General features: G+C 62.8%; 1 protein-coding gene across 1 annotated transcript in view; it reads left to right on the top strand.

Moving 5' to 3' along the window:
• NRBP2 (nuclear receptor binding protein 2) overlaps window positions 1-24,085 on the top strand; it is a 44,793-nt gene extending 20,708 nt beyond the window's left edge. The window contains exons 2-18 of the mRNA XM_084220660.1: window positions 2,813-2,935; window positions 4,406-4,507; window positions 4,596-4,685; window positions 5,466-5,506; window positions 5,706-5,800; window positions 6,928-6,951; window positions 7,477-7,560; window positions 8,822-8,877; window positions 10,001-10,096; window positions 12,017-12,149; window positions 14,074-14,176; window positions 14,276-14,326; window positions 15,339-15,474; window positions 15,654-15,707; window positions 17,386-17,449; window positions 19,121-19,176; window positions 20,925-24,085. Of these exons, the coding sequence (XP_084076786.1) occupies window positions 2,813-2,935; window positions 4,406-4,507; window positions 4,596-4,685; window positions 5,466-5,506; window positions 5,706-5,800; window positions 6,928-6,951; window positions 7,477-7,560; window positions 8,822-8,877; window positions 10,001-10,096; window positions 12,017-12,149; window positions 14,074-14,176; window positions 14,276-14,326; window positions 15,339-15,474; window positions 15,654-15,707; window positions 17,386-17,449; window positions 19,121-19,176; window positions 20,925-20,993 (1,377 nt within the window). The 3' untranslated portion in view covers window positions 20,994-24,085. The remainder of the gene's footprint in view (window positions 1-2,812; window positions 2,936-4,405; window positions 4,508-4,595; window positions 4,686-5,465; window positions 5,507-5,705; window positions 5,801-6,927; window positions 6,952-7,476; window positions 7,561-8,821; window positions 8,878-10,000; window positions 10,097-12,016; window positions 12,150-14,073; window positions 14,177-14,275; window positions 14,327-15,338; window positions 15,475-15,653; window positions 15,708-17,385; window positions 17,450-19,120; window positions 19,177-20,924) is intronic.
• Window positions 24,086-24,714: the final 629 nt, after the last annotated feature.

The following is a 24,714-nucleotide window of genomic DNA, read 5'->3' as shown; positions in this document are numbered from 1 at the left end:
CCTCCAGAGGTCACACCTGCAGAGGTCACACCTGTGGACGTGACACCTGCAGAGGTCACACATGCAGAGGACACACCTGCAGAGGTGACACCTGCAGAGGTCACACCTGTGGAGGTCACACCTGCAGAGGTGACACCTGCAGCGGTCACACCTGCAGAGGTCACACCTGGGGAGGTGCCACCTGCAGAGGTCACACGTGCAGAGGACACACCTGCAGAGGTGACACCTGAGGAGATGACACCTGAGGAGGTGACACCTGCACAGCTTCCCCCAGGGGGTCCTGGGGTGGGGATCTGTGGCCCCTGGGATGGGAAGGGCTGGGACAGGTGCTGGGGCTCCTCAGGACACTCACAAGTGACATGGTGGCTGGGACAGGTGCTGGGGCTCCTCAGGACGCCCACAGGTGACATGGTGGCTGGGACAGGTGCTGGGGCTCCTCAGGACACTCACAGGTGACATGGTGGCTGGGACAGGTGCTGGGGCTCCTCAGGACGCTCACAGGTGACATGGTGGCTGGGACAGGTGCTGGGGCTCCTCAGGACGCTCACAGGTGACATGGTGGCTGGGACAGGTGCTGGGGCTCCTCAGGACGCTCACAGGTGACATGGTGGCTGGGACAGGTGCTGGGGCTCCTCAGGACGCTCACAGGTGACATGGTGGCTGTGGTTTGCCCACACCTGATTTTCTTTGCTTTGCCCAGCCCTGATGTTCCCTGGGCAGTGCAGGTGTGGGTAGCGGTGGGACAGGTGTGCAGGGCTGGGGACAGGACTGTCACAGGGACTGCCACACCTGTGAGGAGCCGCAGGGCCAGCTCAGGACCAGCTCCAAGTTGTTTATTTGCTCCTGTTTAATACATTGTTTTTCTTTGACCTGCTGAGATTTGTTCAGCACAGCAGTTCATGGCACACTGACCGTCCTCAGGGCACTGTTTTGTTTATTTTTTTTTAATTATTATTTTACTAAAGACTACTTGTACTTTATTCACAATAATTTTCCAATACCTATCACCTATGTTAGACAGTCTGTCTCTACTCTAAACCAATCCAGAAGTGCCACCATCCCAGCAGGAGATGGAGGACAAGAAGAAGGAGAAAGACGGAACACGCTTAGATCCTTTTATTTTGTTGTTTGAACTTTATTCTAAAAACTTTTAAAATTCTACTTTTTCACCCTGTGATAAATTCACTAACGTTCTACTCAAACTCTTGTGGCTGTAACTCCTCGCACAGAGTTGGGAATTGTTTCCTTGGGATAAAATCGAAGGCACAGGCGGTTCTGACTCCGTGCCCAGGTCTCCGAGCCCCTGCCGGGGTCTGGAGTCCTCCAGGGCAGCCAGAGGAATGTGCTGGGTTCCAACACTTCAGAGGAATTTCCTGGGCACTTCTGCTGCTGCCTCCTGGCCCAGAGCACCGCCTGGGCATTGGCTCCAGCTCCAGTTCCCAGCCAGAGCCTCTCCAGGGACCCTCACCCCAAAAAAGCTTCATTTCTAAATCAGTGCCCTGTGGCTGTGGCAGGGAGTGCTGTAAGAGCACGGAGACCCTGCTGTTCCTGGGCAGGAATCGGGTTCAGAATGGTCCATTTGTCACTTTTTGTGTATTTATTTGTGCATTTGCTGAGCACAGAGGTGTCTCTGCAGTGAACTCTGCTCACAGTGCGCCTCCCAAACCAGGGGGTTCCTGTTCCTGCTGTTCATTTATCATTTTTTGTGTATTTATTTGTGCATTTGCTGAGCACAGAGGTGTCTCTGCAGTGAGCTCTGCTCACAGTGCGCCTCCCAAACCAGGGGGTTCCTGTTCCTGCTGTTCATTTATAACTTTTTGTGTATTTATTTGTGCATTTGCTGAGCACAGAGGTGTCTCTGCAGTGAGCCCTGCTCACAGTGCACCTCCCAGAGCAGGGGTTCCTGTTCCTGCTGTTCATTTATCATTTTTTGTGTATTTTTAATGTATTTATTTGTGCATTTGCTGAGCACAGAGGTGTCTCTGCAGTGAGCCCTGCTCACAGTCCCCCTCCCAGAGCAGGGGTTCCTGTTCCTGCTGTTCATTTATAACTTTTTGTGTATTTATTTATGTATTTATTTGTGCATTTGCTGTGCACAGAGGTGTCTGTGCAGTGAGCTCTGCTCACAGTGCCCCTCCCAGAGCAGGGGGCTCCTGTTCCTACTGTTCATTTATCATTTTTTGTGTATTTATTTGTGCATTTGCTGTGCACAGAGGTGTCTCTGCAGTGAGCCCTGCTCACAGTCCCCCTCCCAGAGCAGGGGTTCCTGTTCCTGCTGTTCATTTATCATTTTTTGTGTATTTATTTGTGCATTTATTTGTGCATTTGCTGTGGGAGGTGTTGGTGTCAGTGATTCTGGGAGCACTCAGTGCTCTCTTGGTGACACAGAGGTGATTGCAGGGGGTTCCTGATGGTCCATTTATTTTTTTTGTGTGTATTTATTTGTGTATTTATTTGTGCATTTGCTGAGCACAGAGGTGTCTCTGCAGTGAGCCCCGCTCACAGTGCCCCTCCCAGAGCAGGGGTTCCTGTTCCTGCTGTTCATTTATCATTTTTTGTGTATTTATTTCTGCATTTGCTGAGCACAGAGGTGTCTCTGCAGTGAGCCCCGCTCACAGTGCCCCTCCCAGAGCAGGGGTTCCTGTGCTCAGAACCCCTCTGGATGCCCAGAAACACCTGGATGGAGGTGGGGCTGTGCACAAACCACTCAGGTCTGGCTGGTCAGGCCAGGATGGCCCAAAGAGAAAAGAAATTTGGCATTTTTGGGGGGTGCCAGTGCCAGCCTGCCCTGACCCAACGCCCCTGTGCCCAGGTGAACCAGGGGAACATGCCTGGCATCCAGAGCACCTTCCTGGCCATGGACACCGAGGAGGGCGTGGAGGTGGTGTGGAACGAGCTGCTCTTCACCGACAGGAAAGCCTTCAAAGCACACGAGGTGAGAGCCAGCCCTGCCCGGGGGCACGGCCCGGCACGGCATGGCACAGCATGGCACAGCATGGCACGGCCTGGCATGGCCTGGCATGGCCTGGCATGGCATGGCATGGCCTGGCACGGCATGGCACGGCTGGCACGGCATGGCACAGCCTGGCATGGCCTGGCAGGACAGGCTCCTGTCCCCTGGCACAGCCTGGCACAGCCTGGCTCTCCCCCTGGCATGGCATGGCACGGCATGGCACAGCTTGGCACGGCCTGGCACGGCATGGCATGGCCTGGCACAGCCTGGCTCTCCCCCTGGCACGGCCTGGCACGGCCTGGCACGGCATTGGCACAGCCTGGCACGGCCTGGCTCTCCCCCTGGCATGGGTTCCTCCTCAGCCGCTCCCTCCCAGGGATCCCCCCAAGGGCAGTCCTTGGGGCATCCCTTGAGCTTGGGCTGCCCTGCCCGTGCCAGGGGCTCCCACCTCACCTGTCCTGTGCCATCCTGGCCCCTCACCTGTCCTGCCCGTGCCAGGAGCTTCTGGGTGCCAGGAGCTGCCTCCTCACCTGGCCTGCCCCATCCTGGGACCTTCCACCTCACCTCTCCTACCCTGTGCCAGCCCCTCACCTGTTCCCTGTGCCCCCAGCCCCTCACCTGTCCTGCCATCCCAGGAGCTCACCTGTGCTTCCCATGCCAGCCCCCCACCTGTGCCCCCCCCACCTGTGCCCCCCCCCACCTGTGCCCCCTCACCTGTGCCCCTCACCTGTGCCCTGTGCCCCCCTTCATCTGTGCCCCCTCACCTGTGCCCCCCTCACCTGTGCCCTGTGCCCCCCTCACCTGTGCCCCCCTCACCTGTGCCCCCTCACCTGTGCCCCCCTCACCTGTGCCCCCCTCACCTGTGCTCCCCTCACCTGTGCCCTGTGCCCCTCACCTGTGCCCCTCACCTGTGCCCTGTGCCCCTCACCTGTGCCCCCTTACCTGTGCCCTGTGCCCCTCACCTGTGCCCCCTTACCTGTGCCCTGTGCCCCTCACCTGTGCCCCTCACCTGTGCCCTGTGCCCCTCACCTGTGCCCCCTTACCTGTGCCCTGTGCCCCTCACCTGGGCCCCCTCACCTGTGCCCTGTGCCCCTCACCTGTGCCCCCTTACCTGTGCCCTGTGCCCCTCACCTGGGCCCCCTCACCTGTGCCCTGTGCCCCTCACCTGTGCCCCCTTACCTGTGCCCTGTGCCCCTCACCTGGGCCCCCTCACCTGTGCCCTGTGCCCTTCACCTGTGCCCATCACCTATGTCCATCACCTGTGCCCTGTGCCCCTCACCTGTGCCCCCTCACCTGTGCCCTGTGCCCCTCACCTGTGCCCTGTGCCCCTCACCTGTGCCCCCTCACCTGTGCCCTGTGCCCCTCACCTGTGCCCCCCTCACCTGTGCCCCTCACCTGTGCCCTGTGCCCCTCACCTGTGCCCTGTGCCCCTGACCTGTGCCGCCGCCCCAGGAGAAGATCCAGACCATGTTCGAGCAGCTGGTGCTGGTGGATCACCCCAACATCGTCAAGCTGCACAAGTACTGGCTGGACGTCAGGGACTGCAAGGCCCGGGTAGGGCTGGGGCTGGGGGCACTGGGGGGGCTGGGACCCCTCGGGGGGCTCTGGGGGCGGCTGAGCCCCCCGTGCCCACCTGTGCCAGGTGATCTTCATCACGGAGTACGTGTCCTCGGGGAGCCTCAAGCAGTTCCTGAAGAAGACCAAGAAGAACCACAAGGCCATGAACGCCCGGGTGAGCCCCGGGGCCCTCGGCGGGTGTCCCTGTCCCTGGGAGGGGGTGGCAGGGCACAGGGGGTGTCCCTGTCCCTGTCCCTGGGAAGGGGTGGCAGGGCACAGGGGGTGTCCCTGTCCCTGTCCCTGGGAAGGGGTGGCAGGGCACAGGGGGTGTCCCTGTCCCTGGGAAGGGGTGGCAGGGCACAGGGGGGTGTCCCTGTCCCTGGGAAGGGGTGGCAGGGCACAGGGAGGTGTCCCCATCCCTGTCCCTGTTCCCCTGTCCCTGTCCCCTTGTCCATGTCCCTGTCCCCCTGTCCCTGGGAAGGGGTGGCAGGGCACAAGGGGGTGTCCCCCTGTCCCCTTGTCCCTTTCCCTGTCCCCCTGTCCCTGTCCCTGGGAAGGGGTGGCAGGGCACAGGGGGGTGTCCCCATCCCTGTCCCTGTTCCCCTGTCCCTGTCCCTTTGTCCATGTCCCTGTCCCCCTGTCCCTAGGAAGGGGTGGCAGGGCACAGGGGGGTGTCCCTGCCCTGGGAAGGGGTGGCAGGGCACAGTTGAATGTATCCCTGTCCCCTTGTCCCTGTCCCCCTGTCCGTGTCTCTGTCCCCCTGTCCCTGGGAAGGGGTGGCAGGGCACAGGGGGATGTCCCTGTCCCTGTCCCAGCTCACAGAGCTGTGTCCCTGCTCTGTCCCTGCCCCTGTCCCCATTCCCTGTCCCCTTGTCCCCATTCCCTGTCCCTTTCCCTGTCCCCCTGTCCCCACTGACGGAGCTCTGTCCCCGCTCTGTCCCCGCTGTGTCCCCAGGCCTGGAAGCGCTGGTGCACCCAAATCCTCTCGGCTCTCAGGTGAGGCTCCCGTGGCTCCGCCCCTGCCCCGAGGGCTGCGGGGCTGCGGGCAGAGCTCGGCACACGCTGTGCCCCCCCCGTGTCCCCCCATGTGTCCCCTGTGTGCCCCCTGTGCCCCCCGTACCTCCCCTGTACCCCCTGTGCCCCCCTGTGCCCCCCTGTACCCCCAACTCCTGCCATGCCCCCCTGTGCCCCCCAGTTTCCTGCACTCCTGCCAGCCCCCCATCATCCACGGGAACCTGACCAGCGACACCGTGTTCATCCAGCACAACGGGCTCGTCAAGATCGGCTCCGGTGGGGCGGGGGGCACGGGGGGCACGGGGGGCACGGGGGGCTGGGGGACACAGAGGGCACGGGGGGCATGGGGGGCACGGGGGGGCTGGGGGCATGGGGGGCACGGGGGGCACGGGGGGTACGGGGGGAACAGGGGGCTGGAGGGGTACGGGGGGCTGGGGGGCACAGGGGGGGGCTGGGAGGTACGGGGGGCACGGGGGGAACAGGGGGCTGGAGGGGTACGGGGGCCACGGGGGGGCTGGGGGGTACAGGGGGCACAGGGGGGGCTGGGGGCATGGGGGGCACAGGGGGAACGGGGGGAACAGGGGGCTGGAGGGGTACGGGGGGCTGGGGGGCACAGGGGGGGGCTGGGAGGTACGGGGGGCACGGGGGGAACAGGGGGCTGGAGGGGTACGGGGGCCACGGGGGGGCTGGGGGGTACAGGGGGCACAGGGGGGGCTGGGGGCATGGGGGGCACAGGGGGAACGGGGGGAACGGGGGGACAGGGGGCACGAGGGGGCACAGGGGGCTGGGGGCACAGGGGGCACGGGGGGCACGGGGGGTACAGGGGAGGCTGGGAGGTACGGGGGGCACAGGGGGGCATGGGGGGTACGGGGGGCACGGGGGGGCTGGGGGGCACAGAGGGCACGGGGGGGGCTGGGGGCATGGGGGGCACGGGGGGCATGGGGGGCACGGGGGGAACGGGGGGGCTGGGGGGCACAGAGGGCACGGGGGGCACGGGGGGTACAGGGGGCATGGGGGGCACAGGGGGGGCATGGTGGGCACAGGGGGCACGGGGGGGGCATGGGGGGCACAGGGGGTTACAGGGGCACGGAGGGGTACAGGGGGCTGGGGGTACAGGGGGCACAGTGGGGGCTGGAGGGTCTGTGGGGGGCTGGGGGTTCACAGGGGTCTGGGGGGTCTGAGGGGGGCACAGGGGGCTGGGGGGGGGGGTGATGAGGGGGTCCCATGGTGTGCAAGGGGTCAGAGGGTTCCGAGGGGGTCTGAGGGGGTTGGCAGAGGGAAGGGGGTGGGGGGTCCCATGGGATCTGGGGGGGTCCTGGGCAGGCAGGAGCCCCGAGAATTGCGGGGTCCCTTTTTGGGGTGCCAACCTCGGTGTCCCCTTTCCTTCCCCCCCACCCTGGCAGTTTGGCACCGGGTGTTTGCCAACGGTGAGTGACCCCCGGCCACCCCCTGCCCTGGGGACACCCCCGCAGCCCCCAGACCCACGGGGGGCACCGGGCACGGGCTCCATGGGGAGGGGGCACCTCCATCCCACCGGGAACGGCTGCTGTGGGTGGGAGCAGAGGGGGCTCCCGGGCAGGGGGTGGGCAGGGGCACAAAACCCCCCTGAGACCCCACGGGTGGGCACACACAGAGACCCCCAGGGGTGGGCACTCTTAGACCCCGCAGGGGGGCACAGTCTTGGGTGGGCACTCTCATGGGTGGGCACTCACAGGGTGGGCTCTGTCAGGGTGGACACTGTCAGGGTGGGCACTCCTGGGGGGGGGCTCTATCAGGGTGGGCACTGTCCCAGGCGGGCACTCCTGGGGGCGGCTCTGTCAGGGTGGGCACTCCTGGGGGGGGCTCTGTCAGGGTGGGCACTGTCCCAGGCGGGCACTCTCAGGGTGGGCACTCCCAGGGTGGGCACTCTCAGGGTGGGCTTGCAGCCCCCTCAGAGCCCCCCCTGTCCCCAGCGCTCCCGGACGATCTGCGCAGCCCCATGAGGATCGAGCGCGAGGAGCTGCGGAACCTGCACTTCTTCCCGCCGGAATACGGCCGTGAGTGGGGACGGGACACGGGAACGGGGACGGGGATGGGAATGGGAACGGGAACGGGAGTGGGGACGGGGAACGGGACACGGGAACGGGACACGGGGACGGGACACGGGGACGGGGATGGGGACAGGGACGAGAATGGGAACAGGAACGGGGGTGGGGACGGGGAACAGGACACGGGGACGGGACACGGGGACAGGGACGGGGACAGGGACGAGAATGGGAACGGGAACGGGAGTGGGGACGGGGAACGGGACACGGGAACGGGACACGGGGAAAGGGACGGGAATGGGGACGGGGAACGGGACATGGGAACGGGAGTGGGGACGGGGAACGGGACACGGGAACGGGACACGGGGAAAGGGACGGGAATGGGGACGGGGAACGGGACATGGGAACGGGACACGGGGACGGGAATGGGGACGGGGAACGGGACACGGGGACGGGACACAGGGACGGGAATGGGAACGGGAATGGGAACGGGACACAGGACAGGGGACGGGAACGGGGACGGGAATGGGGACGGGGAACAGGACACGGGAACGGGACACGGGAACGGGACACGGGAATGGGACATGGGGATGGGAATGGGGACAGGAATGGGGATGGGGAACGGGGACGGGGAATGGGACATGGGAACGGGACATGGGAACGGGGATGGGAATGGGGACAGGAATGGGGATGGGGATGGGGAATGGGGACGGGCAATGGGAACAGCTATGGGAATGGGGACGGGAACAGGGACGGGGAATGGGAACAGGCACAGGAATGGGAACAGGATACGGGAATGGGGATGGGAATGGGGAATGGGAATGGGGACAGGGAACAGGACATGGGAACGAGGACAGGAATGGGGACAGGGAATGAGAACAGGAACGGGAATGGGTATGGGAATGGGGAATGGGCATGGGAATGGGAATGGGCATGGGAATGGGAATGGGAGTGGGAGTGGGAATGGGAATGAGGAACGGGAACAAGGATGGGAATGGTAACGGGCACAGGAACAGGCTCGGGGGCTGCATGGCGTGGGAGGGGAGGGGAGGGGAGGGGAGGGGAGGGGACACAGGTGGGAACAGGTGAGGGCAAGGGTCGGTATCCACGGGAATGCCGTGGGGTGTCCCGGGGCTGTGCAGGTGGGGCTGTCCAGGTGGGGGTGCCCAGGTGGGGCTGTGCAGGTGGGGCTGTCCAGGTGGGGGTGCCCAGGTGGGCTGTCCAGGTGCGCTCCAGCCCTGAGGCTCTGCCCCGTGTCCCTCTCCTGCCCCAGAGAAGGCAGACGGGACGGCCGTGGACATCTTCTCCTTCGGGATGTGCGCGCTGGAGGTGCGGGAAGGGCGGAGCCTGGGAACCCGGGGACCCTGTCGGGAGCTGTCACCGGCTGGGGCTGTCCCCTTCCTGGGGCTGTCCCCTGTCCCTGCCCTGTCCCAGGCTGTCCCCTTCCTTGGGCTGTCCCCTGTCCCTGCCCAGTCCCGGGCTGTCCCCTGTCGAGAGGTGTCACCATCTGGGAATGTCCCTTTTCTGTGGCTGTCCCCTGTCCCGGGCTGTTCCCTTCCCTGCCCTACCTGGGGGTGTCCCTTGTCCCTGCCCTATGTGGGGCTGTCCCCTGTCCCCTGTCCCTGGCCTGTCCCAGGCTGTCCCCTGTCCAGGGGTGTCCCTTGTCTGGAGGTGTCCCCTGTCCAGGGCTGTCCCCTGTCCCTGTGCTGTCCCTGGAAGCCTCCCCAGACTGGCCCTGTCCCTGTCCCTGCCCAGCCCTGGCCGTGTCCCCTGTCCCTGCAGCCCCCCCAGACTGTCCCTGTCCCTGGACCCCCCCAGACTGTCCCTGGACCCCCCCAGATTGTCCCTGGAACACCCCAGACTATCCCTGTCCCTGAACCCCCCCAGACTGTCCCTGTCCCTGGACCCCCGCAGACTGTCCCTGTCCCTGGAGCCCCCCCAAACTGTCCCTGTCCCCTGGACCCCCCCAGAACCCCCCCAGACTGTCCCTGTCCCTGGAGCCCCCCCAAACTGTCCCTGTCCCTAGAACCCCCCCAGACTGTCCCTGTCCCTGGAGCCCCCCCAAACTGTCCCTGTCCCTGGAACCCCCCCAGACTGTCCCTGTCCCCTGGACCCCCCCAGACTGTCCCTGTCCCTGGACCCCCCCAGACTGTCCCTGTCCCTGGAACCCCCCCAGACTGTCCCTGTCCCCTGGAACCCCCCCAGACTGTCCCTGTCCCTAGAACCCCCCCAGACTGTCCCTGTCCCCTGGACCCCCCCAGACTGTCCCTGTCCCTGGAACCCCCCCAGACTGTCCCTGTCCCCTGGACCCCCCCAGACTGTCCCTGTCCCCTGGAACCCCCCCAGACTGTCCCTGTCCCCTGGACCCCCCCAGACTGTCCCTGTCCCCTGGAACCCCCCCAGACTGTCCCTGTCCCTGGAACCCCCCCAGACTGTCCCTGTCCCCTGGCAGATGGCCGTGCTGGAGATCCAGACCAACGGGGACACGCGGGTGTCGGAGGAGGCGATCGCGCGGGCCCGGCACTCCCTGGATGACCCCAACATGAGGGTGAGGGCACCTGAGGGGGACCTGAGGGGACAGGCCCTGTCCTGGGTCATCTCTGGGGGTGAATCCCTGTCCTGGGTCACCCCTGGGAACAATCCCAGTCCTGGGTCACCTCTGGGGGTGAATCCCTGTCCTGTGTCAGTCCTGGGGGTGAATGCCTGTCCTGTGTCACCCCTCGGGACAGTCCCTGTCCTGGGTCAGTCCTGGGGGTGAATCTCTGTCCTGTGTCACTGCTGGGGACAGTCCCTGTCCTGGGTTCACCTCTGGGGGTGAATCCCTGTCCTGTGTCACCCCTGGGGACAGTCCCTGTCCTGGGTCAGTCCTGGGGACAGTCCCTGTCCTGTGTCACCCCTGGGGACAGTCCCAGTCCTGTGTCACCCTGGGGTGAATCTGTGTCCTGCATTCCTTCTGGGTGTAAATCCCATCCTGCCAGCTCCCAGTGGGTGCAGGTGGGCTATGTCCCTGAGTGTCCCCACCCTGTCCCTGCTGTCCCACCCTGTCCCTGCCATCCTACCCTGTCCCTGCCATCCCACCCTGTCCCTGCTGTCCCACCCTGTCCCTGCTGTCCCCCCCTGTGTCCCCTCCCCAGCTGCTCTGGCTCCGTGCTGGCCGAGCCCCACGTGGATCCAGGGCCATCTCCAGCTGCCCATGAACATTTGGGATCAGGGTTTGATGAGGAGCCAGCACAGTTTGGGGACAGCTGGGCTTTGGGCTCAGCCATGGAGCCTTTGGTCCCCCCTCCCTGTACTGGGGCAGTCCCAGAACATCCCATAATGAGTTTGTGCACTCCCCAGGTCCTCCTGTTTGGTCCCAGAGTTCTTCCAGGGTAAATCCTGCCCTGAGATCCCACAGCTCCCAGTTCCAGGAGAGCCAGGGAGGCCCCAGGAGTGGTGGGGTCACACCCCAGGGTCCCTGGGGCAGGGGGCTCTGAGGGGTCTGGTCTGGGGGTGCCCACCTGGCGCCCTTGGGATCACTTTGGGATCCATCCCGGATATCCTGGCCCATGCCCTGGCAGGAGCAGAGCAGGCTGGGCTGTGCCCCCAGTGAGCAGGAGCAGGCAATCCCCTGGGCTCTCTGCCCATCCTGCCCTGCTCCCACTCCCACCACCCCATTCCTGCTCCCAGGGCTGATCCTGGTGCTGTCCCTGCTCCCAGTGAGCAGGAGCAGGCAATCCCCTGGGCTCTCTGCCCCTCCTGCCCTGCTCCCACTCCCACCATCCCATTCCTGCTGCCAGGGCTGCCCCTGCCCCTGCAGCCTTTGCTGGGCTCACGGCTGGGGTGGGGGCAGTGGGGACCCCCTTCCCACTCTGCCCACCTGGCATTCTGCTGCAGCTCCCTGGCCTGGGGCTCCTGCTCCCTTTGGGTCCATTTCCTGGGAAATGGGATCAAAGCCAGGCCTAGGGCAGTGCCCCCTGTGCTGGCACTGCTGCTGGCAGGTCCTGGGGCAGGTCTGGGGTCCCCAGGCGAGGACACTGATGGTCTGGAATGTGTCCAGGGAGGGGAGGAGAGCTGGGAAAGGGTCTGGAGGGGCTGGGGGAGCTGGGCAGGGGCTCAGCCTGGAGCAAAGGAGGCTCAGGGGGCCCTTGTGGCTCTGCACAGCTCCTGCCAGGAGGGGACAGCCGGGGGGATTTGGGATCTGATCCCAGGGAACAGGGACAGGAGGAGCCTCAGGCTGGGCCAGGGGAGCTCAGGGAGACACAGCAGGAATGTCCCCATGGAAAGGGGGATCAGGGGTTGGAGCTGCCCAGGGAGGGTTGGAGAGCCCATCCCTGGAGTGTCCGAGGGGCGACTTGGGGCACTCAGAGCTCTGGGCCGGGACCAGGGCGGGGATGGGGCACGGGGGGAGCTCCACGGGCTGGGATTCCTGTGAGGGAGCAGGGGGTGGCCCTGCCCTGCTGCAGCTCGTGGCCCTGCTCTGCCCCAGGAGTTCATCCTGTCCTGCCTGACCCTGAACCCCGACAGGCGCCCCAGCGCCAACAGCCTCCTGTTCCACCGCGTGCTCTTCGAGGTGCACTCGCTGAAGCTGCTGGCAGCCCACTGCTTCATCAACCACCAGTGTGAGTGCTGGGGGCTGCCCGAGCCCTGGGAGCCGGGGGAGAGCTGGGAGTGCTCAGGATGGAGGGGAGAGACAGGCTGGGAGAGCTGGGAGTGCTCAGGATGGAGGGGGGAGACAGGCTGGGAGAGCTGGGAATGGTCAGGATGGAGAACAGAGCCAGGCTGGGAGAGCTGGGAATGGTCAGGATGGAGGGGAGAGCCAGGCTGGAGAGCTGGGAATGGTCAGGATGGAGAACAGAGCCAGGCTGGAGAGCTGGGAATGGTCAGGATGGAGGGGAGAGCCAGACTGGAGAGCTGGGAATGCTTCCCTGGAGAACAGAGCCAGGCTGGAGAGCTGGGAATGGTCAGGATGGAGAACAGCCAGGCTGGGAGAACTGGGAATGGTCAGGATGGAGAACAGAGCCAGGCTGGGAGAGCTGGGAATGGTCAGGATGGAGAACAGAGCCAGGCTGGGAGAGCTGGGAATGGTCAGGATGGAGGGGAGAGCCAGGCTGGAGAGCTGGGAATGGTCAGGATGGAGAACAGAGCCAGGCTGGAGAGCTGGGAATGGACAGGATGGAGGGGAGAGCCAGACTGGAGAGCTGGGAATGCTTCCCTGGAGAACAGAGCCAGGCTGGAGAGCTGGGAATGGTCAGGATGGAGAACAGCCAGGCTGGAGAGCTGGGAATGCTCAGGATGGAGAACAGAGCCAGGCTGGAGAGCTGGGAATGGTCAGGATGGAGAACAGAGCCAGGCTGGAGAACTGGGAATGGTCAGGATGGAGAACAGCCAGGCTGGAGAGCTGGGAATGCTCAGGATGGAGAACAGAGCCAGGCTGGAGAGCTGGGAATGGTCAGGATGGAGAACAGCCAGGCTGGGAGAGCTGGGAATGGTCAGGATGGAGGGGAGAGCCAGGCTGGAGAGCTGGGAATGGTCAGGATGGAAGGGGGAGACAGGCTGGGAGAGGTGGGAATGTGAACAGAGCCAGGCTGGAGAACTGGGAAGGGTCAGGATGGAGGGGAGAGACAGGCTGGGAGAGCTGGGAATGGTCAGGATGGAGGGGGGAGACAGGCTGGAGAGCTGGGAATGGTCAGGATGGAGAACAGAGCCAGGCTGGAGAGCTGGGAATGGTCAGGATGGAGGGGAGAGACAGGCTGGGAGAGCTGGGAATGGTCAGGATGGAGAACAGCCAGGCTGGAGAACTGGGAATGGTCAGGATGGAGGGGAGAGACAGGCTGGGAGAGCTGGGAATGGTCAGGATGGAGAACAGAGCCAGGCTGGGAGAGCTGGGAATGGTCAGGATGGAGGGGAGAGACAGGCTGGGAGAGCTGGGAATGGTCAGGATGGAGGGGAGAGACAGGCTGGGAGAGGTGGGAATGGTCAGGATGGAGGGGAGAGCCAGGCTGGAGAGCTGGGAATGGTCAGGATGGAGAACAGCCAGGCTGGGAGAGCTGGGAATGCGAACAGAGCCAGGCTGGAGAGCTGGGAATGCTCCCCTGGAGAACAGAAGGCTCCAAGGAGAGCTCAGAGCCCCTCACGGGGCCTGAAGGGGCTTCAGGAGAGCTGGGGAGGGACTTGGACACGGGATGGAGGGACAGGAAAGGGGGAATGGTTTCCCACTGCCGGAGGGCAGGGTTAGGTGGGATTTTGGGAAGGAATTCCTGGCTGGGAGGGGGCTGAGATCCTGGCACAGGGTGCCCAGAGTGGCTGTGGCTGCCCCTGGATCCCTGGCAGTGCCCCAGGCCAGGCTGGAGGCCGGACAGGGCTGGGAGCAGCCTGGGATGGGGAAGGTGTCCTTCCCGTGGCAGGGGTGGCACTGGGTGGGATTTAAGGTCCCTCCTACCCAAACCCCCCGTGATTCCATGTGCAGAGCCTGGGGAGGGGGCTCCCAGCCCTTCCCTGAGCAGGGGCTGCAGGACCCATCCCCCCTCCATGCCTCTGCCCCAGATCTGATGCCAGAGAACGTGGTGGAAGAGAAGATCAAGGAGCTGGACCTGAACATGGTGATGGCCGAGATCCGCAGGGAGGGCCGGCCCGGGGTGCAGTGGAGGTGAGGAGCGGGAGCCCCCCAGCCTGGAGCCCCCCCCCCCTGCCGTGGGCAGCAGCCCCCTGGACCCCCCCAGACCCCCCTGTCCTGTTCCCTGCCCAGGTACTCCGAGGTTTCCTTCCTGGAGCTCGACAAGTTCTTGGAGGACGTCAGGTGGGTTGGAGCTCCCACCCTGCCTGGGCTCCCCGGGGGATGTGGGGCTGGGAGGGGACATGGGGGTGTCCCTGCTGTCCCCTGCTGTCCCCGGGGGATGTGGGGCTGGGAGGGGACACGGGAGGGTCCCTGCTGTCCCCAGCTGTGCACACAGGAGTGTCCCTGCTGTCCCTGCTGTCCCCACGGGAGTGTCCCTGGTGTCCCTGCAGTCCCCATGGGAGTGTCCCTGCTGTCCCAGCTGTGCACACAGGAGTGTCCCTGCTGTCCCCTGCTGTGCACACAGTACTGTCCCTGCTGTCCCCAGGGGAGTGTCCCTGCTGTCCCCACGGGAGTGTCCCTGCTGTCACCATGGGAGTGTCCCTAGTGTCCTCTGCTGCCCCCACCTGTGCACACAGGAGTGTCCCTGCTGTCCCTGCTGTCCCCACCGGAGTGTCCCTGCTGTCCCTGCTGTCCCCACAGGAGTGTCCCTGCTGTCCCCACGGGAGTGTCCCTGCTGTCCCCAGCTGTGCACACAGGAGTGTCCCTGCTGTCCCTGCTGTCCCCACACGAGTGTCCCTGCTGTCCCCACGGGAGTGTCCCTGCTGTCCCTGCTGTCCTCTGCTGTCCCCAGCTGTGTACACAGAAGGGTCCCTGCTGTCCCCACACGAGTGTCCCTGCAGTCCCCACGGGAGTGTCCCTGCTGTCCCCACGGGAGTGTCCCTGCTGTCCCTGCAGTCCCCATGGGAGTGTCCCTGCTATCCCTGCTGTCCCCACACGAGTGTCCCTGCTGTCCCCACGGGAGTGTCCCTGCTGTCCCTGCAGTCCCCATGGGAGTGTCCCTGCTATCCCTGCTGTCCCCACACGAGTGTCCCAGCTGTCCCCATGGGAGTGTCCCCGCTGTCCCTGCTGTCCCTGCAGTCCCCATGGGAGGTGTCCCTGCTGTCCCTGCTGTCCCCAGCCCTGCTCCTGCAGAGCCCCCTCTGGCAGGGCTGCAGGGGATGGGATCAGCCCCGTGCCCCCCGTGTCTCTCCAGGAACGGGATTTACCCCCTGATGAACTTCGCAGCCTCCAGGCCCCACGCCCTGCCCCGCGCCCTGTCCCAGCCCCAGGAGGACCCCCAGAAAGCCAAGACCCCCACGCCAGAGCCCTTTGACGTGGAGACCAGGAAGGTGAGGGAGCTCGGGGCAGCTGCAGGTGGGGACGGTCCTGCTCTGCTGCCCCCTGCCCCAGGGACACCTCTCCTGTCAGCCATGGCCAGGGAGAGCCGGGAGGGGCATTTGGGGTTCCTGGAGGAATTCCAGAGGGCACCGGGGCCGTGCCCAGGCTGATCCCCACTGGGCTCTTCCAGGTGGTGCAGATGCAGTGCAACATGGAGCTGAACGAGGACAAGAGCCAGTGGCACGTGAGTGCCTGGGTCCTGCCCGTCCTGCTGGGAATGGGAAATGGGATTGGGAAATAGGAAATAGGACTGGGAATGAGGCTGGGAATGGGAAATGGGGCTGGGAATGGGAAATGGGATTGGGAAATGGGGCTGGGAATGGGACTGGGAAATCTGCCAGTGGCACGTGAGTGCCTGGGTCCTGCCCGCCCATCCCGCCGGGAATGGGAAATGGGATTGGGAAATGGGATTGGGAAATGGGGTTGGGAAATAGGAAATGGGATTGGGAATGGGACTGGGAAATAGGGAATGGGACTGGGAAATCTGCCAGTGGCACGTGAGTGCCTGGGTCCTGCCCGTCCTGCTGGGAATGGGAAATGGGATTGGGAAATGGGATTGGGAAATGGGGAATGGGATTGGGAATGAGACTGGGAATGGGAAATGGGGCTGGGAATGGGAAATGGGATTGGGAAATAGGGAATGGGATTGAGGAATGGGAAATGGGATTGGGAAATGGGATTGGGAAATAGGAAATAAGACTGGGAATGAGGCTGGGAATGGGAAATGGGGCTGGGAATGGGAAATGGGATTGGGAATAGGGCTGGGATTGGGAATGGGGCTAGGATTGGGAATGGGGCTGGGAATGGGAAATGGGATTGGGAAATGGGATTGGGAAATAGGAAATGGGGCTGGGAATGGGAAATGGGATTGGGAAATGGGATTGGGAAATAGGAAATGGGATTGGGAATGGGGCTGGGAATGGGAAATGGGATTGGGAAATGGGATTGGACAATAGGAAATGGGACTGGGAATGGGGCTGGGATTGGGAAATGGGGCTGGGAATGGGAAATGGGACTGGGAAATGCAGCTGAGAAGTCTGGCTGGGAAATGCCTCAGCCAGTTTCCGTGGCACCCAAAGAACTCACTGCTGTCCTGTACAATGAAGGAATTCCCAAAGAAGTCACAAATTCTCCCCGAGCTCCCAGTTCCCCACTTCCCCCAGTTCACCCCGAGCTCCCCCATTCCAGCAGTGCCCGGAGCTCCCAGTTTCCCCAGAACACCCAGCCCCCCCAGTCCTGCCCACCCTCCCAGTTCCTCCCAGTTCCCCCAGTCCTGCCCACCCTCCCAGTCCCCCCAGTTCCCCCCAGTTCCCCCAGTCCCTGCCCACCCTCCCAGCCCCCCAGTCCTGCTCACCCTCCCAGTGCTGCCAGCCCCCCCAGTCCTGCCCACCCCCCCAGTGCCCCCAGTCCTGCCCACCCTCCCAGTGCCCCCAGCCCCCCCAGTCCTGCTCACCCTCCCAGTGCCGCCAGCCCCCCCAGTCCTGCCCACCCCCCCAGTGCCCCCAGTCCTGCCCACCCTCCCAGTGCCCCCAGCCCCCCCAGTCCTGCTCACCCTCCCAGTGCCGCCAGCCCCCCCAGTCCTGCCCACCCCCCCAGTGCCCCCAGCCCCCCCAGTCCCTGCCCACCCTCCCAGTTCCCCCACTCCCTGCCCACCCTCCCAGTTCCCCCCAGCCCCCCCAGTCCCTGCTCACCCTCCCAGTCCCCCCAGTCCTGCCCACCCCCCCAGTGCCCCCAGCCCCCCCAGTCCTGCCCACCCCCCCAGTGCCCCCAGCCCCCCGTGCCAGTCCCTGCCCACCCCCCCAGTGCCCCCAGCCCCCCGTGCCCGGCAGGGCTGCCCCGAGCACTCTCTGCTGTCCCTGCAGCTCACGCTCCTGCTCATCCTGGAGGACAAGCTGCACCGCCAGCTCAGCTACGACCTGCTGCCCAGTACGTGCTGCAGGGAGGGTGGGCTCCTCTGGGGGGGCTGGGGGTCCCCTGTTGGAATGTGCCAGCTTCCCAGGCAGCTTCCCTGCCTTGCCTTCCCATCCTTTCCTCTCAGTCTCCTCTTCTTCCTTCTCCCATTTCTTTCCTCTCTTCCTCCTCTTCCTTTTCCCATTCTTTCCTTTCTTCCTCCTCTTCCTTTTTCCTTTCCTTTCCTTTCCTTTCCTTGAAATTTCCTTTCCTTTCCTTTCCTTTCCTTTCCTTGAAATTTCCTTTCCTTTCCTTTCCTTTCCTTTCCTTTCCTTTCCTTTCCTTTCCTTTCCTTTCCTTTCCTTTCCTTTCCTTTCCTTTCCTTTCCTTTCCTTTCCTTTCCTTTCCTTTCCTTTCCTTTCCTTTCCTTTCCTTTCCTTTCCTTTCCTTTCCTTTCCTTTCCTTTCCTTTCCTTGAAATTTCCTTGAAATTTCCTTGAAATTTCCTTGAAATTTCCTTTCCTTGAAATTTCCTTTCCTTGAAATTTCCTTTCCTTGAAATTTCCTTGAAATTTCCTTTCCTTGAAATTTCCTTTCCTTGAAATTTCCTTTCCTTGAAATTTCCTTGAGATTTCCTTGAAATTTCCTTTCCTTTCCTTGAAATTTCCTTTCCTTGAGATTTCCTTTCCTTTCCTTGAAATTTCCTTTCCTTGAAATTTCCATTCCTTTCCTTTTCTTGAAATTTCCTTTCCAACTTTCCTTTCCTTAACTTTCCTGGAACTTTCCTTTCTGGAACTTTCCTCAGAAAGCTGAGCAATGGAGCCTGGGAGCTGCTGAGCCCACCAAGCCTTTCCTCTGGCACCTTGTCCAGAGCTGTGTTTTGGGGGCTCAGGAACCCCACTCCCCATTTCCATGTGTCCAGAGCTGTGTTTTGGGGGCTCTCAGGAACCCCACTCCCCATTTCCATGTGCACCTTGTCCAGGGCTGTGTTTTGGGGGCTCTCAGGAACCCCACTCCCCATATCCATGTGTCCAGAGCTGTGTTTTGGGGGCTCTCAGGAACCTTGTTCCCCATTTCCATGTGCACCTTGTCCAGAGCTGTGTTTTGGGGGCTCAGGAACGCTGTTCCCCATTTCCATGTGTCCAGAGCTGTGTTTTGGGGGCTCAGGAACCCCACTCCCCATTTCCATGTGTGCCTTGTCCAGAGCTGTGTTTTGGGGGCTCAGGAACCCCACTCCCCATTTCCATGTGTCCAGAGCTGTGTTGTGGGGACTCAGGAACGCTGCTCCCCCTTTCCATGTGTCCAGAGCTGTGTTTTGGGGGCTCAGGAATGCTGCTCCCCATTTCCATGTGCACCTTGTCCAGAGCTGTGTTTTGGGGGCTCAGGAACCTCGCTCCCCATTTCCATGTGTCCAGAGCTGTGTTTTGGGGACTCTCAGGAACCCCACTCCCCATTTCCATGTGTGCCTTGTCCAGAGCTGTGTTTTGAGGCTCAGGAATGCTGCTCCCCATTTCCATGTGTGCCTTGTCCAGGGCTGTGTTTTGGGGGCTCAGGAACCTCGCTCCCCATTTCCATGTGTCCAGGGCTGTGTTTTGGGGGCTCAGGAACCCCGCTCCCCCTCCCTGCCCCTTTCCCAGCTCTCCCAGGTTCGGGAGCTCCCCGAGCTGAGTCCATGCTCGTGTTCTCCTGTTCATCCTTGTCTCTGCAGCTGACAACTCCAAGGATTTGGCCACGGAGCTGGTGCATTATGGATTCATCCACGAGGTGAGTCCCTGCCGTCCCCAGGTCTGGAGCTCCTGCAGCCCCCAGGGGCAGGGCTGGGATCTCTGCTCCCTCCAGACTCTGCTCCAGGAGCTGTTCCAAGGAGAGCTGCCCGCTGTGGCACGTGCTAATTAGCTTTAATTAGCTGGAGCTTAAATAATTCTGAGTGGGAGGCCCAGGGGAGCACCCAGGGGAGGAGGCTGATTCCTCACTTAAGGAATCCCAGAGCCATTCCTTTTGGAGAATACCTCCAAGATAATGAGTCCAAACACTCGAGGTCACCCTGATGGCATCCCCAGGTGCCACATCCAGGTGTTAATGGGACCCTTCAGGAGGTGGGGACTCCACCCCTGCCCTGGGGAGCTGCGCCAGGGCTGCACAGCCCTTTCCAGGAGGAATTTCCCCAATATCCCACCTTGAGCTCCCCTGGCCCAGCCTGGGGTCGTTCCCTCTGCTCCTGTCCCTGTTCCCTGGGATCAGATCCCAAATCCCCCCGGCTGTCCCCTCCTGCCAGGAGCTGTGCAGAGCCACAAGGGCCCCCTGAGCCTCCTTTGCTCCAGGCTGAGCCCCTTCCCAGCTCCTCAGGGATTCTCCAGCCCCTTCCCAGCTCCTCAGGGATTCTCCAGCCCCTTCCCAGCTCCCTCAGGGATTCTGCAGCCCCTTCCCAGCTCCTCAGGGATTCTCCAGCCCCTTCCCAGCTCCTCAGGGATTCTCCAGCCCCTCCCCAGCTCCCTCAGGGATTCTGCAGCCCCTTCCCAGCTCCTCAGGGATTCTCCAGCCCCTGCCCAGCTCCCTCAGGGATTCTGCAGCCCCTGCCCAGCTCCCTCAGCCCCTCCTGGGTCTCCAGCCCCTCCGTGTGCTCACCTGGGCATCCCAAAGCTGCTCCAGGAGCGGAGCCAGCGCAGGAGGGGCTCGGGATGGGCACTGAGGGGGCTGGGGGTGGCTGGGAGGGCTGGGGGTGTCTGGAGAGCCCAGCACAGGGAGCTGCTGCCCTCTCTTGTGGAATTTGCAGGCAACCCCCAGAGAGAAGAGACGAGAATATTGATTCCATGTTTCAGAAGGCTGATTTATTATTTCATGATATATATAATGTTAAAAGGAAATGATATATTAAATCTATGCTAAAGAAAGAGAAAGGAGACATCAGAAGGCTAGCAAGGAATGAGTAACAAAATCTTATGACTGCTCACAGCCTTGACACAGCTGGCTGTGATTGGCCATTTGTAGTTATGAAATTTTATGAAAAATCCCTTTGCCAGGATTTTTCTCCTGAGAAGCTGAGAGGCCTCAGAAATGGAATGTAAACAATAATTATCTGCTGCTGTGGAATGCAACAGGTGCATCTTTGGTGGGTCTCATGTGGTTGTTTTTAATTAATGGCCAGTCACAGTCCAGCTGTCTCGGACTCTCGGATTTTATCATCATTCCTTTCCTATTCCTTGCTAGCCTTCTGATTAAATCCTTTCTTCTATTCTTTTAGTCTAGTTTTAATATAATATATATCATAAAATAATACATCAGCCTTCTGAAACATGGAGTGCAGATTGTCACTCCTCCCTCGCCCTGGGACCCCTGCGAACGCCAGCACAGCCATTGATTAAGAACAATTCATGTGCTGGGTGAACAGTTCTCCAAACCACATTCCAGAGTGGCAAAACACGGGGAAGCTGAAGCTTCCCAGCCTCTCAGAAGAGGAGATCCTGGCAAAGGGGTTTTTCAGGACAGGTGTCAGTGACCCTCTCTGGTTGCAGGACGACTGTGAGAAGCTGGCCGCGTTCCTGGAGAGCGCCTTCCACAAGCACCGCTCCCAAGCCCTGTGAGCCCAGCCCCGGGACTGAGGCGCCCAGGGAGGATCCCACGGGGCCCCCCCGCCCCACCCAGCCCAGCAGGACCCACCTGGGCCCACGGGACTCGCCCAATCCGTGCTCTGGGCAGGCGGCAGCCGGCAGAGGACTCGGCCGAGCCCAGGAACTCCGTCCCAGGACGTGCCCTGGTCCTGCTCCCAGGGGAGGGGGCAGCACCCCCTTCCCAGGGGGTTTGGGAGCTGCTGCAGGAGCCCCCAGCCGGATCCATTTCCCTCTGGGAAGGGTCAGCCCCTCTCCTGCAGGTCCCACAGCTGATTCCTCCCTCTGTGCCATCTGGAGTGCTCCTTGCTGAGGGGAGGGGAGGAGCAGGCTTGGAGAGCCCCTGGAGCTTCCCATCTGCCACATTCCGCTCTCAATCCCAAAATTCTCCAGGTTTGAGGTCTCCAGTGTGCTGCCTGTGCTCAGAGCCCTCCCCATGAGCTGGGGCTGTGTGAGCTGGACGTGGCTCGAGAAGGAATTCCTGACCCACCACCGGGAGTCATTGATGCTCCACAGAATCCTTGTCATGCCCCAGTTCCCCATCGAGCCTTCCAAAATCTCTCAGCATCCTCAGGAGAGAGCCCTGGTGCCTGTTCCTGCCTGGCCTGGAGATGGGGCACTGCCACTGGCACCACCCCAGGGCTGTCCTTTGCCAGGGACACACGGGGAGAGAACTGCAAACAGGAATTGTCCCTGTGCAAGAGCCGTGTGGGGCTGCTCCAGCTGTGCCAGGGAGAGCTGGCTCTGAAATCCTGCTCCTGCTCCAGCTGTGCCAGGGAGAGCTGGCTCTGAAATCCTGCTCCAGCTGTGCCAGGGAGAGCTGCTCTGGAATCCTGCTCCTGCTGCTCCAGCTGTGCCAGGGAGAGCTGGCTCTGAAATCCTGCTCCTGCTCCAGCTGTGCCAGGGAGAGCTGGCTCTGAAATCCTGCTCCAGCTGTGCCAGGGAGAGCTGCTCTGGAATCCTGCTCCTTCTGCTCCAGCTGTGCCAGGGAGAGCTGGCTCTGAAATCCTGCTCCTGCTCCAGCTGTGCCAGGGAGAGCTGGCTCTGAAATCCTGCTCCAGCTGTGCCAGGGAAAGCTGCTCTGGAATCCTGCTCCTTCTGCTCCAGCTGTGCCAGGGAAAGCTGCTCTGGAATCCTGCTCCTGCTCCAGCTGTGCCAGGGAAAGCTGCTCTGGAATCCTGCTCCTTCTGCTCCAGCTGTGCCAGGGAGAGCTGGCTCTGGAATCCTGCTCCTGCTGCTCCAGGGAAAGCTGATCTGAAATCCTGCTCCTGCTCCTGCTGCTCCAGGGAAAGCTGCTCTGGAATCCTGCTCTGTGCTGGTGCTGCTCGTGCTGTGCCATTGGAAACAGGCTCTGGAATCCTGCTCTGTGCTGTGCTGGTGCTGCTCCTGCTGTGCCACAGAAAGCTGCTCTGGAATCCTGCTCCTGCTCCTGCTGTGCCACAGAAAGCTGCTCTGGAATCCTGCTCCTGCTGTGCCATAGGACGCTGGCTCTGGCACCCTGCTCCATGCTGCTCTGTGCCAGGGTTTGTGCCAGGGCTGCTCCTGCTGCTCCTACCAGGGAAATCTGCCCCTGGCACCCTGCTCTGTGCTGTGCTGGTGCTGTTCCCTCTGTGGCAAGGAAAACTGGCTCTGAAATCCTGCTCTGTGCTGGTGCTGCTCCTGCTGGACTGGGGATATCCAGCGATGGCACTGCCCTGGTGATCTGCACCACGCTGGTGTTCCATGCCAGTGCTCTGTGCTGGTGCTGCTCCTGCTGTGCCAGGGAATTCTGTCCCTGGCACCCTGCTCTGTGCTGGTGCTGCTCCTGCTGTGCCAGGGAATTCTGTCCCTGGCACCCTGCTCTGTGCTGGTGCTGCTCCTGCTGGGCCAGGGAATTCTGCCCCTGGCACCCTGCTCTGCTCTGTGCTGGTGCTGCTCCTGCTGTGCCAGGGAAAACTGTCCCTGGCACCCTGCTCTGTGCTGCTGCTGCTGCTCCCTCTGTGCTGGGGGAGTCAGCTCTGGTGCTGTCCTGGTGATCTGCACCACGCTGGTGTTCCATCCACTGCTCTGTGCCAGTGCTGCTCCTGCTGTGCAGGGGAAACTGGCTCTGGCACCCTGCTCCTGCTGCTCCTGCTGTGCAGGGGAAATCTGCCTCAGGCACCCTGGTCTGCTCTGTGCTGTGCCAGTGCTGCTGCTGCTGCTGTGCCAGGGAAAACTGGCTCTGAAATCCTGCTCTGTGCTGGTGCTGCTCCTGCTGTGCTGTGGGAATGCAGCTCTAAATCCTGCTCTGTGCTGGTGCTGCTCCTGCTGTGCCAGAGAAATCTGCCCCGGCACCCTGCTCTGTGCTGTGCTGAGCCAGTGCTGCTGCTGCTGCTGCTGCTCCCCTGTGCCCTGGGAAGCTGCCTCTGGCCTCCTGCTCCCTGCTGGTGCTCCACTCCCTGCAGGAGCTCCGTGTGCCACCACCTGCCCTGCGCTGCTCCTGCTCCAGCTGCATCCCACCGGGATTCCATCCACGCTCAGCCAGCTCGGGCTGCACTCCTGGCTCGGGCTGCATCCCCAGCAGTGCTGCATCCCCAGCAGTGCTGCATCTCCAGCAGTGCTCCATCCCCAGCCCTGCTCCATCCCCAGCAGTGCTGCATCCCCAGCCCTGCTCCATCCCCAGCAGTGCTGCATCCCCAGCCCTGCTCCATCCCCAGCAGTGCTCCATCCCCAGCCCTGCTCCATCCCCAGCAGTGCTGCATTCCCAGCCCTGCTCCATCCCCAGCCCTGCTCCATCCCCAGCAGTGCTGCATTCCCAGCCCTGCTCCATCCCCAGCCCTGCTCCATCCCCAGCCCTGCTGCATCCCCAGCAGTGCTGCATCCCCATCCCTGCTCCATTCCCAGCCCTGCTCCATTCCCAGCCCTGCTCCATCCCCAGCCCTGCTCCATCCCCAGCCCTGCTCCATCTCCAGCAGTGCTGCATCCCCAGCCCTGCTCCATCCCCAGCCCTGCTCCATCCCCAGCAGTACTGCATCCCCAGCCCTGCTCCATCCCCAGCCCTGCTCCATCCCCAGCAGTGCTGCATCCCCAGCAGTGCTCCATCCCCAGCCCTGCTCCATCCCCAGCCCTGCTCCATCCCCAGCAGCGCTGCATCCCCAGCAGTGCTCCATCCCCAGCCCTGCTCCATCCCCAGCCCTGCTCCATCCCCAGCAGTGCTGCATCCCCAGCAGTGCTCCATCCCCAGCCCTGCTCCATCCCCAGCCCTGCTCCATCCCCAGCCCTGCTCCATCCCCAGCAGTGCTCCATCCCCAGCCCTGCTCCATCCCCAGCAGTGCTCCATCCCCAGCCCTGCTCCATCCCCAGCCCTGCTCCATCCCCAGCAGTGCTCCATCCCCAGCCCTGCTCCATCCCCAGCCCTGCTCCATCCCCAGCCCTGCTCCATCCCCAGCCCTGCTCCATCCCCAGCCCTGCTCCATCCCCAGCAGTGCTCCATCCCCAGCCCTGCTCCATCCCCAGCAGTGCTCCATCCCCAGCCCTGCTCCATCCCCAGCCCTGCTCCATCCCCAGCAGTGCTCCATCCCCAGCCCTGCTCCATCCCCAGCCCTGCTCCATCCCCAGCCCTGCTCCATCCCCAGCCCTGCTCCATCCCCAGCCCTGCTCCATCCCCAGCAGTGCTCCATCCCCAGCAGTGCTGCATCCCCAGCAGTGCTCCATCCCCAGCAGTGCTGCATCCCCAGCA

The sequence above is a fragment of the Fringilla coelebs genome, assembly GCF_963513975.1.
Source record: "Fringilla coelebs genome assembly, chromosome: 1".
Classification (NCBI taxonomy): domain Eukaryota; kingdom Metazoa; phylum Chordata; class Aves; order Passeriformes; family Fringillidae; genus Fringilla; species Fringilla coelebs.
Note: the sequence above shows the minus strand (reverse complement) of the source record. Positions and strands in the feature narration are given on the sequence as shown.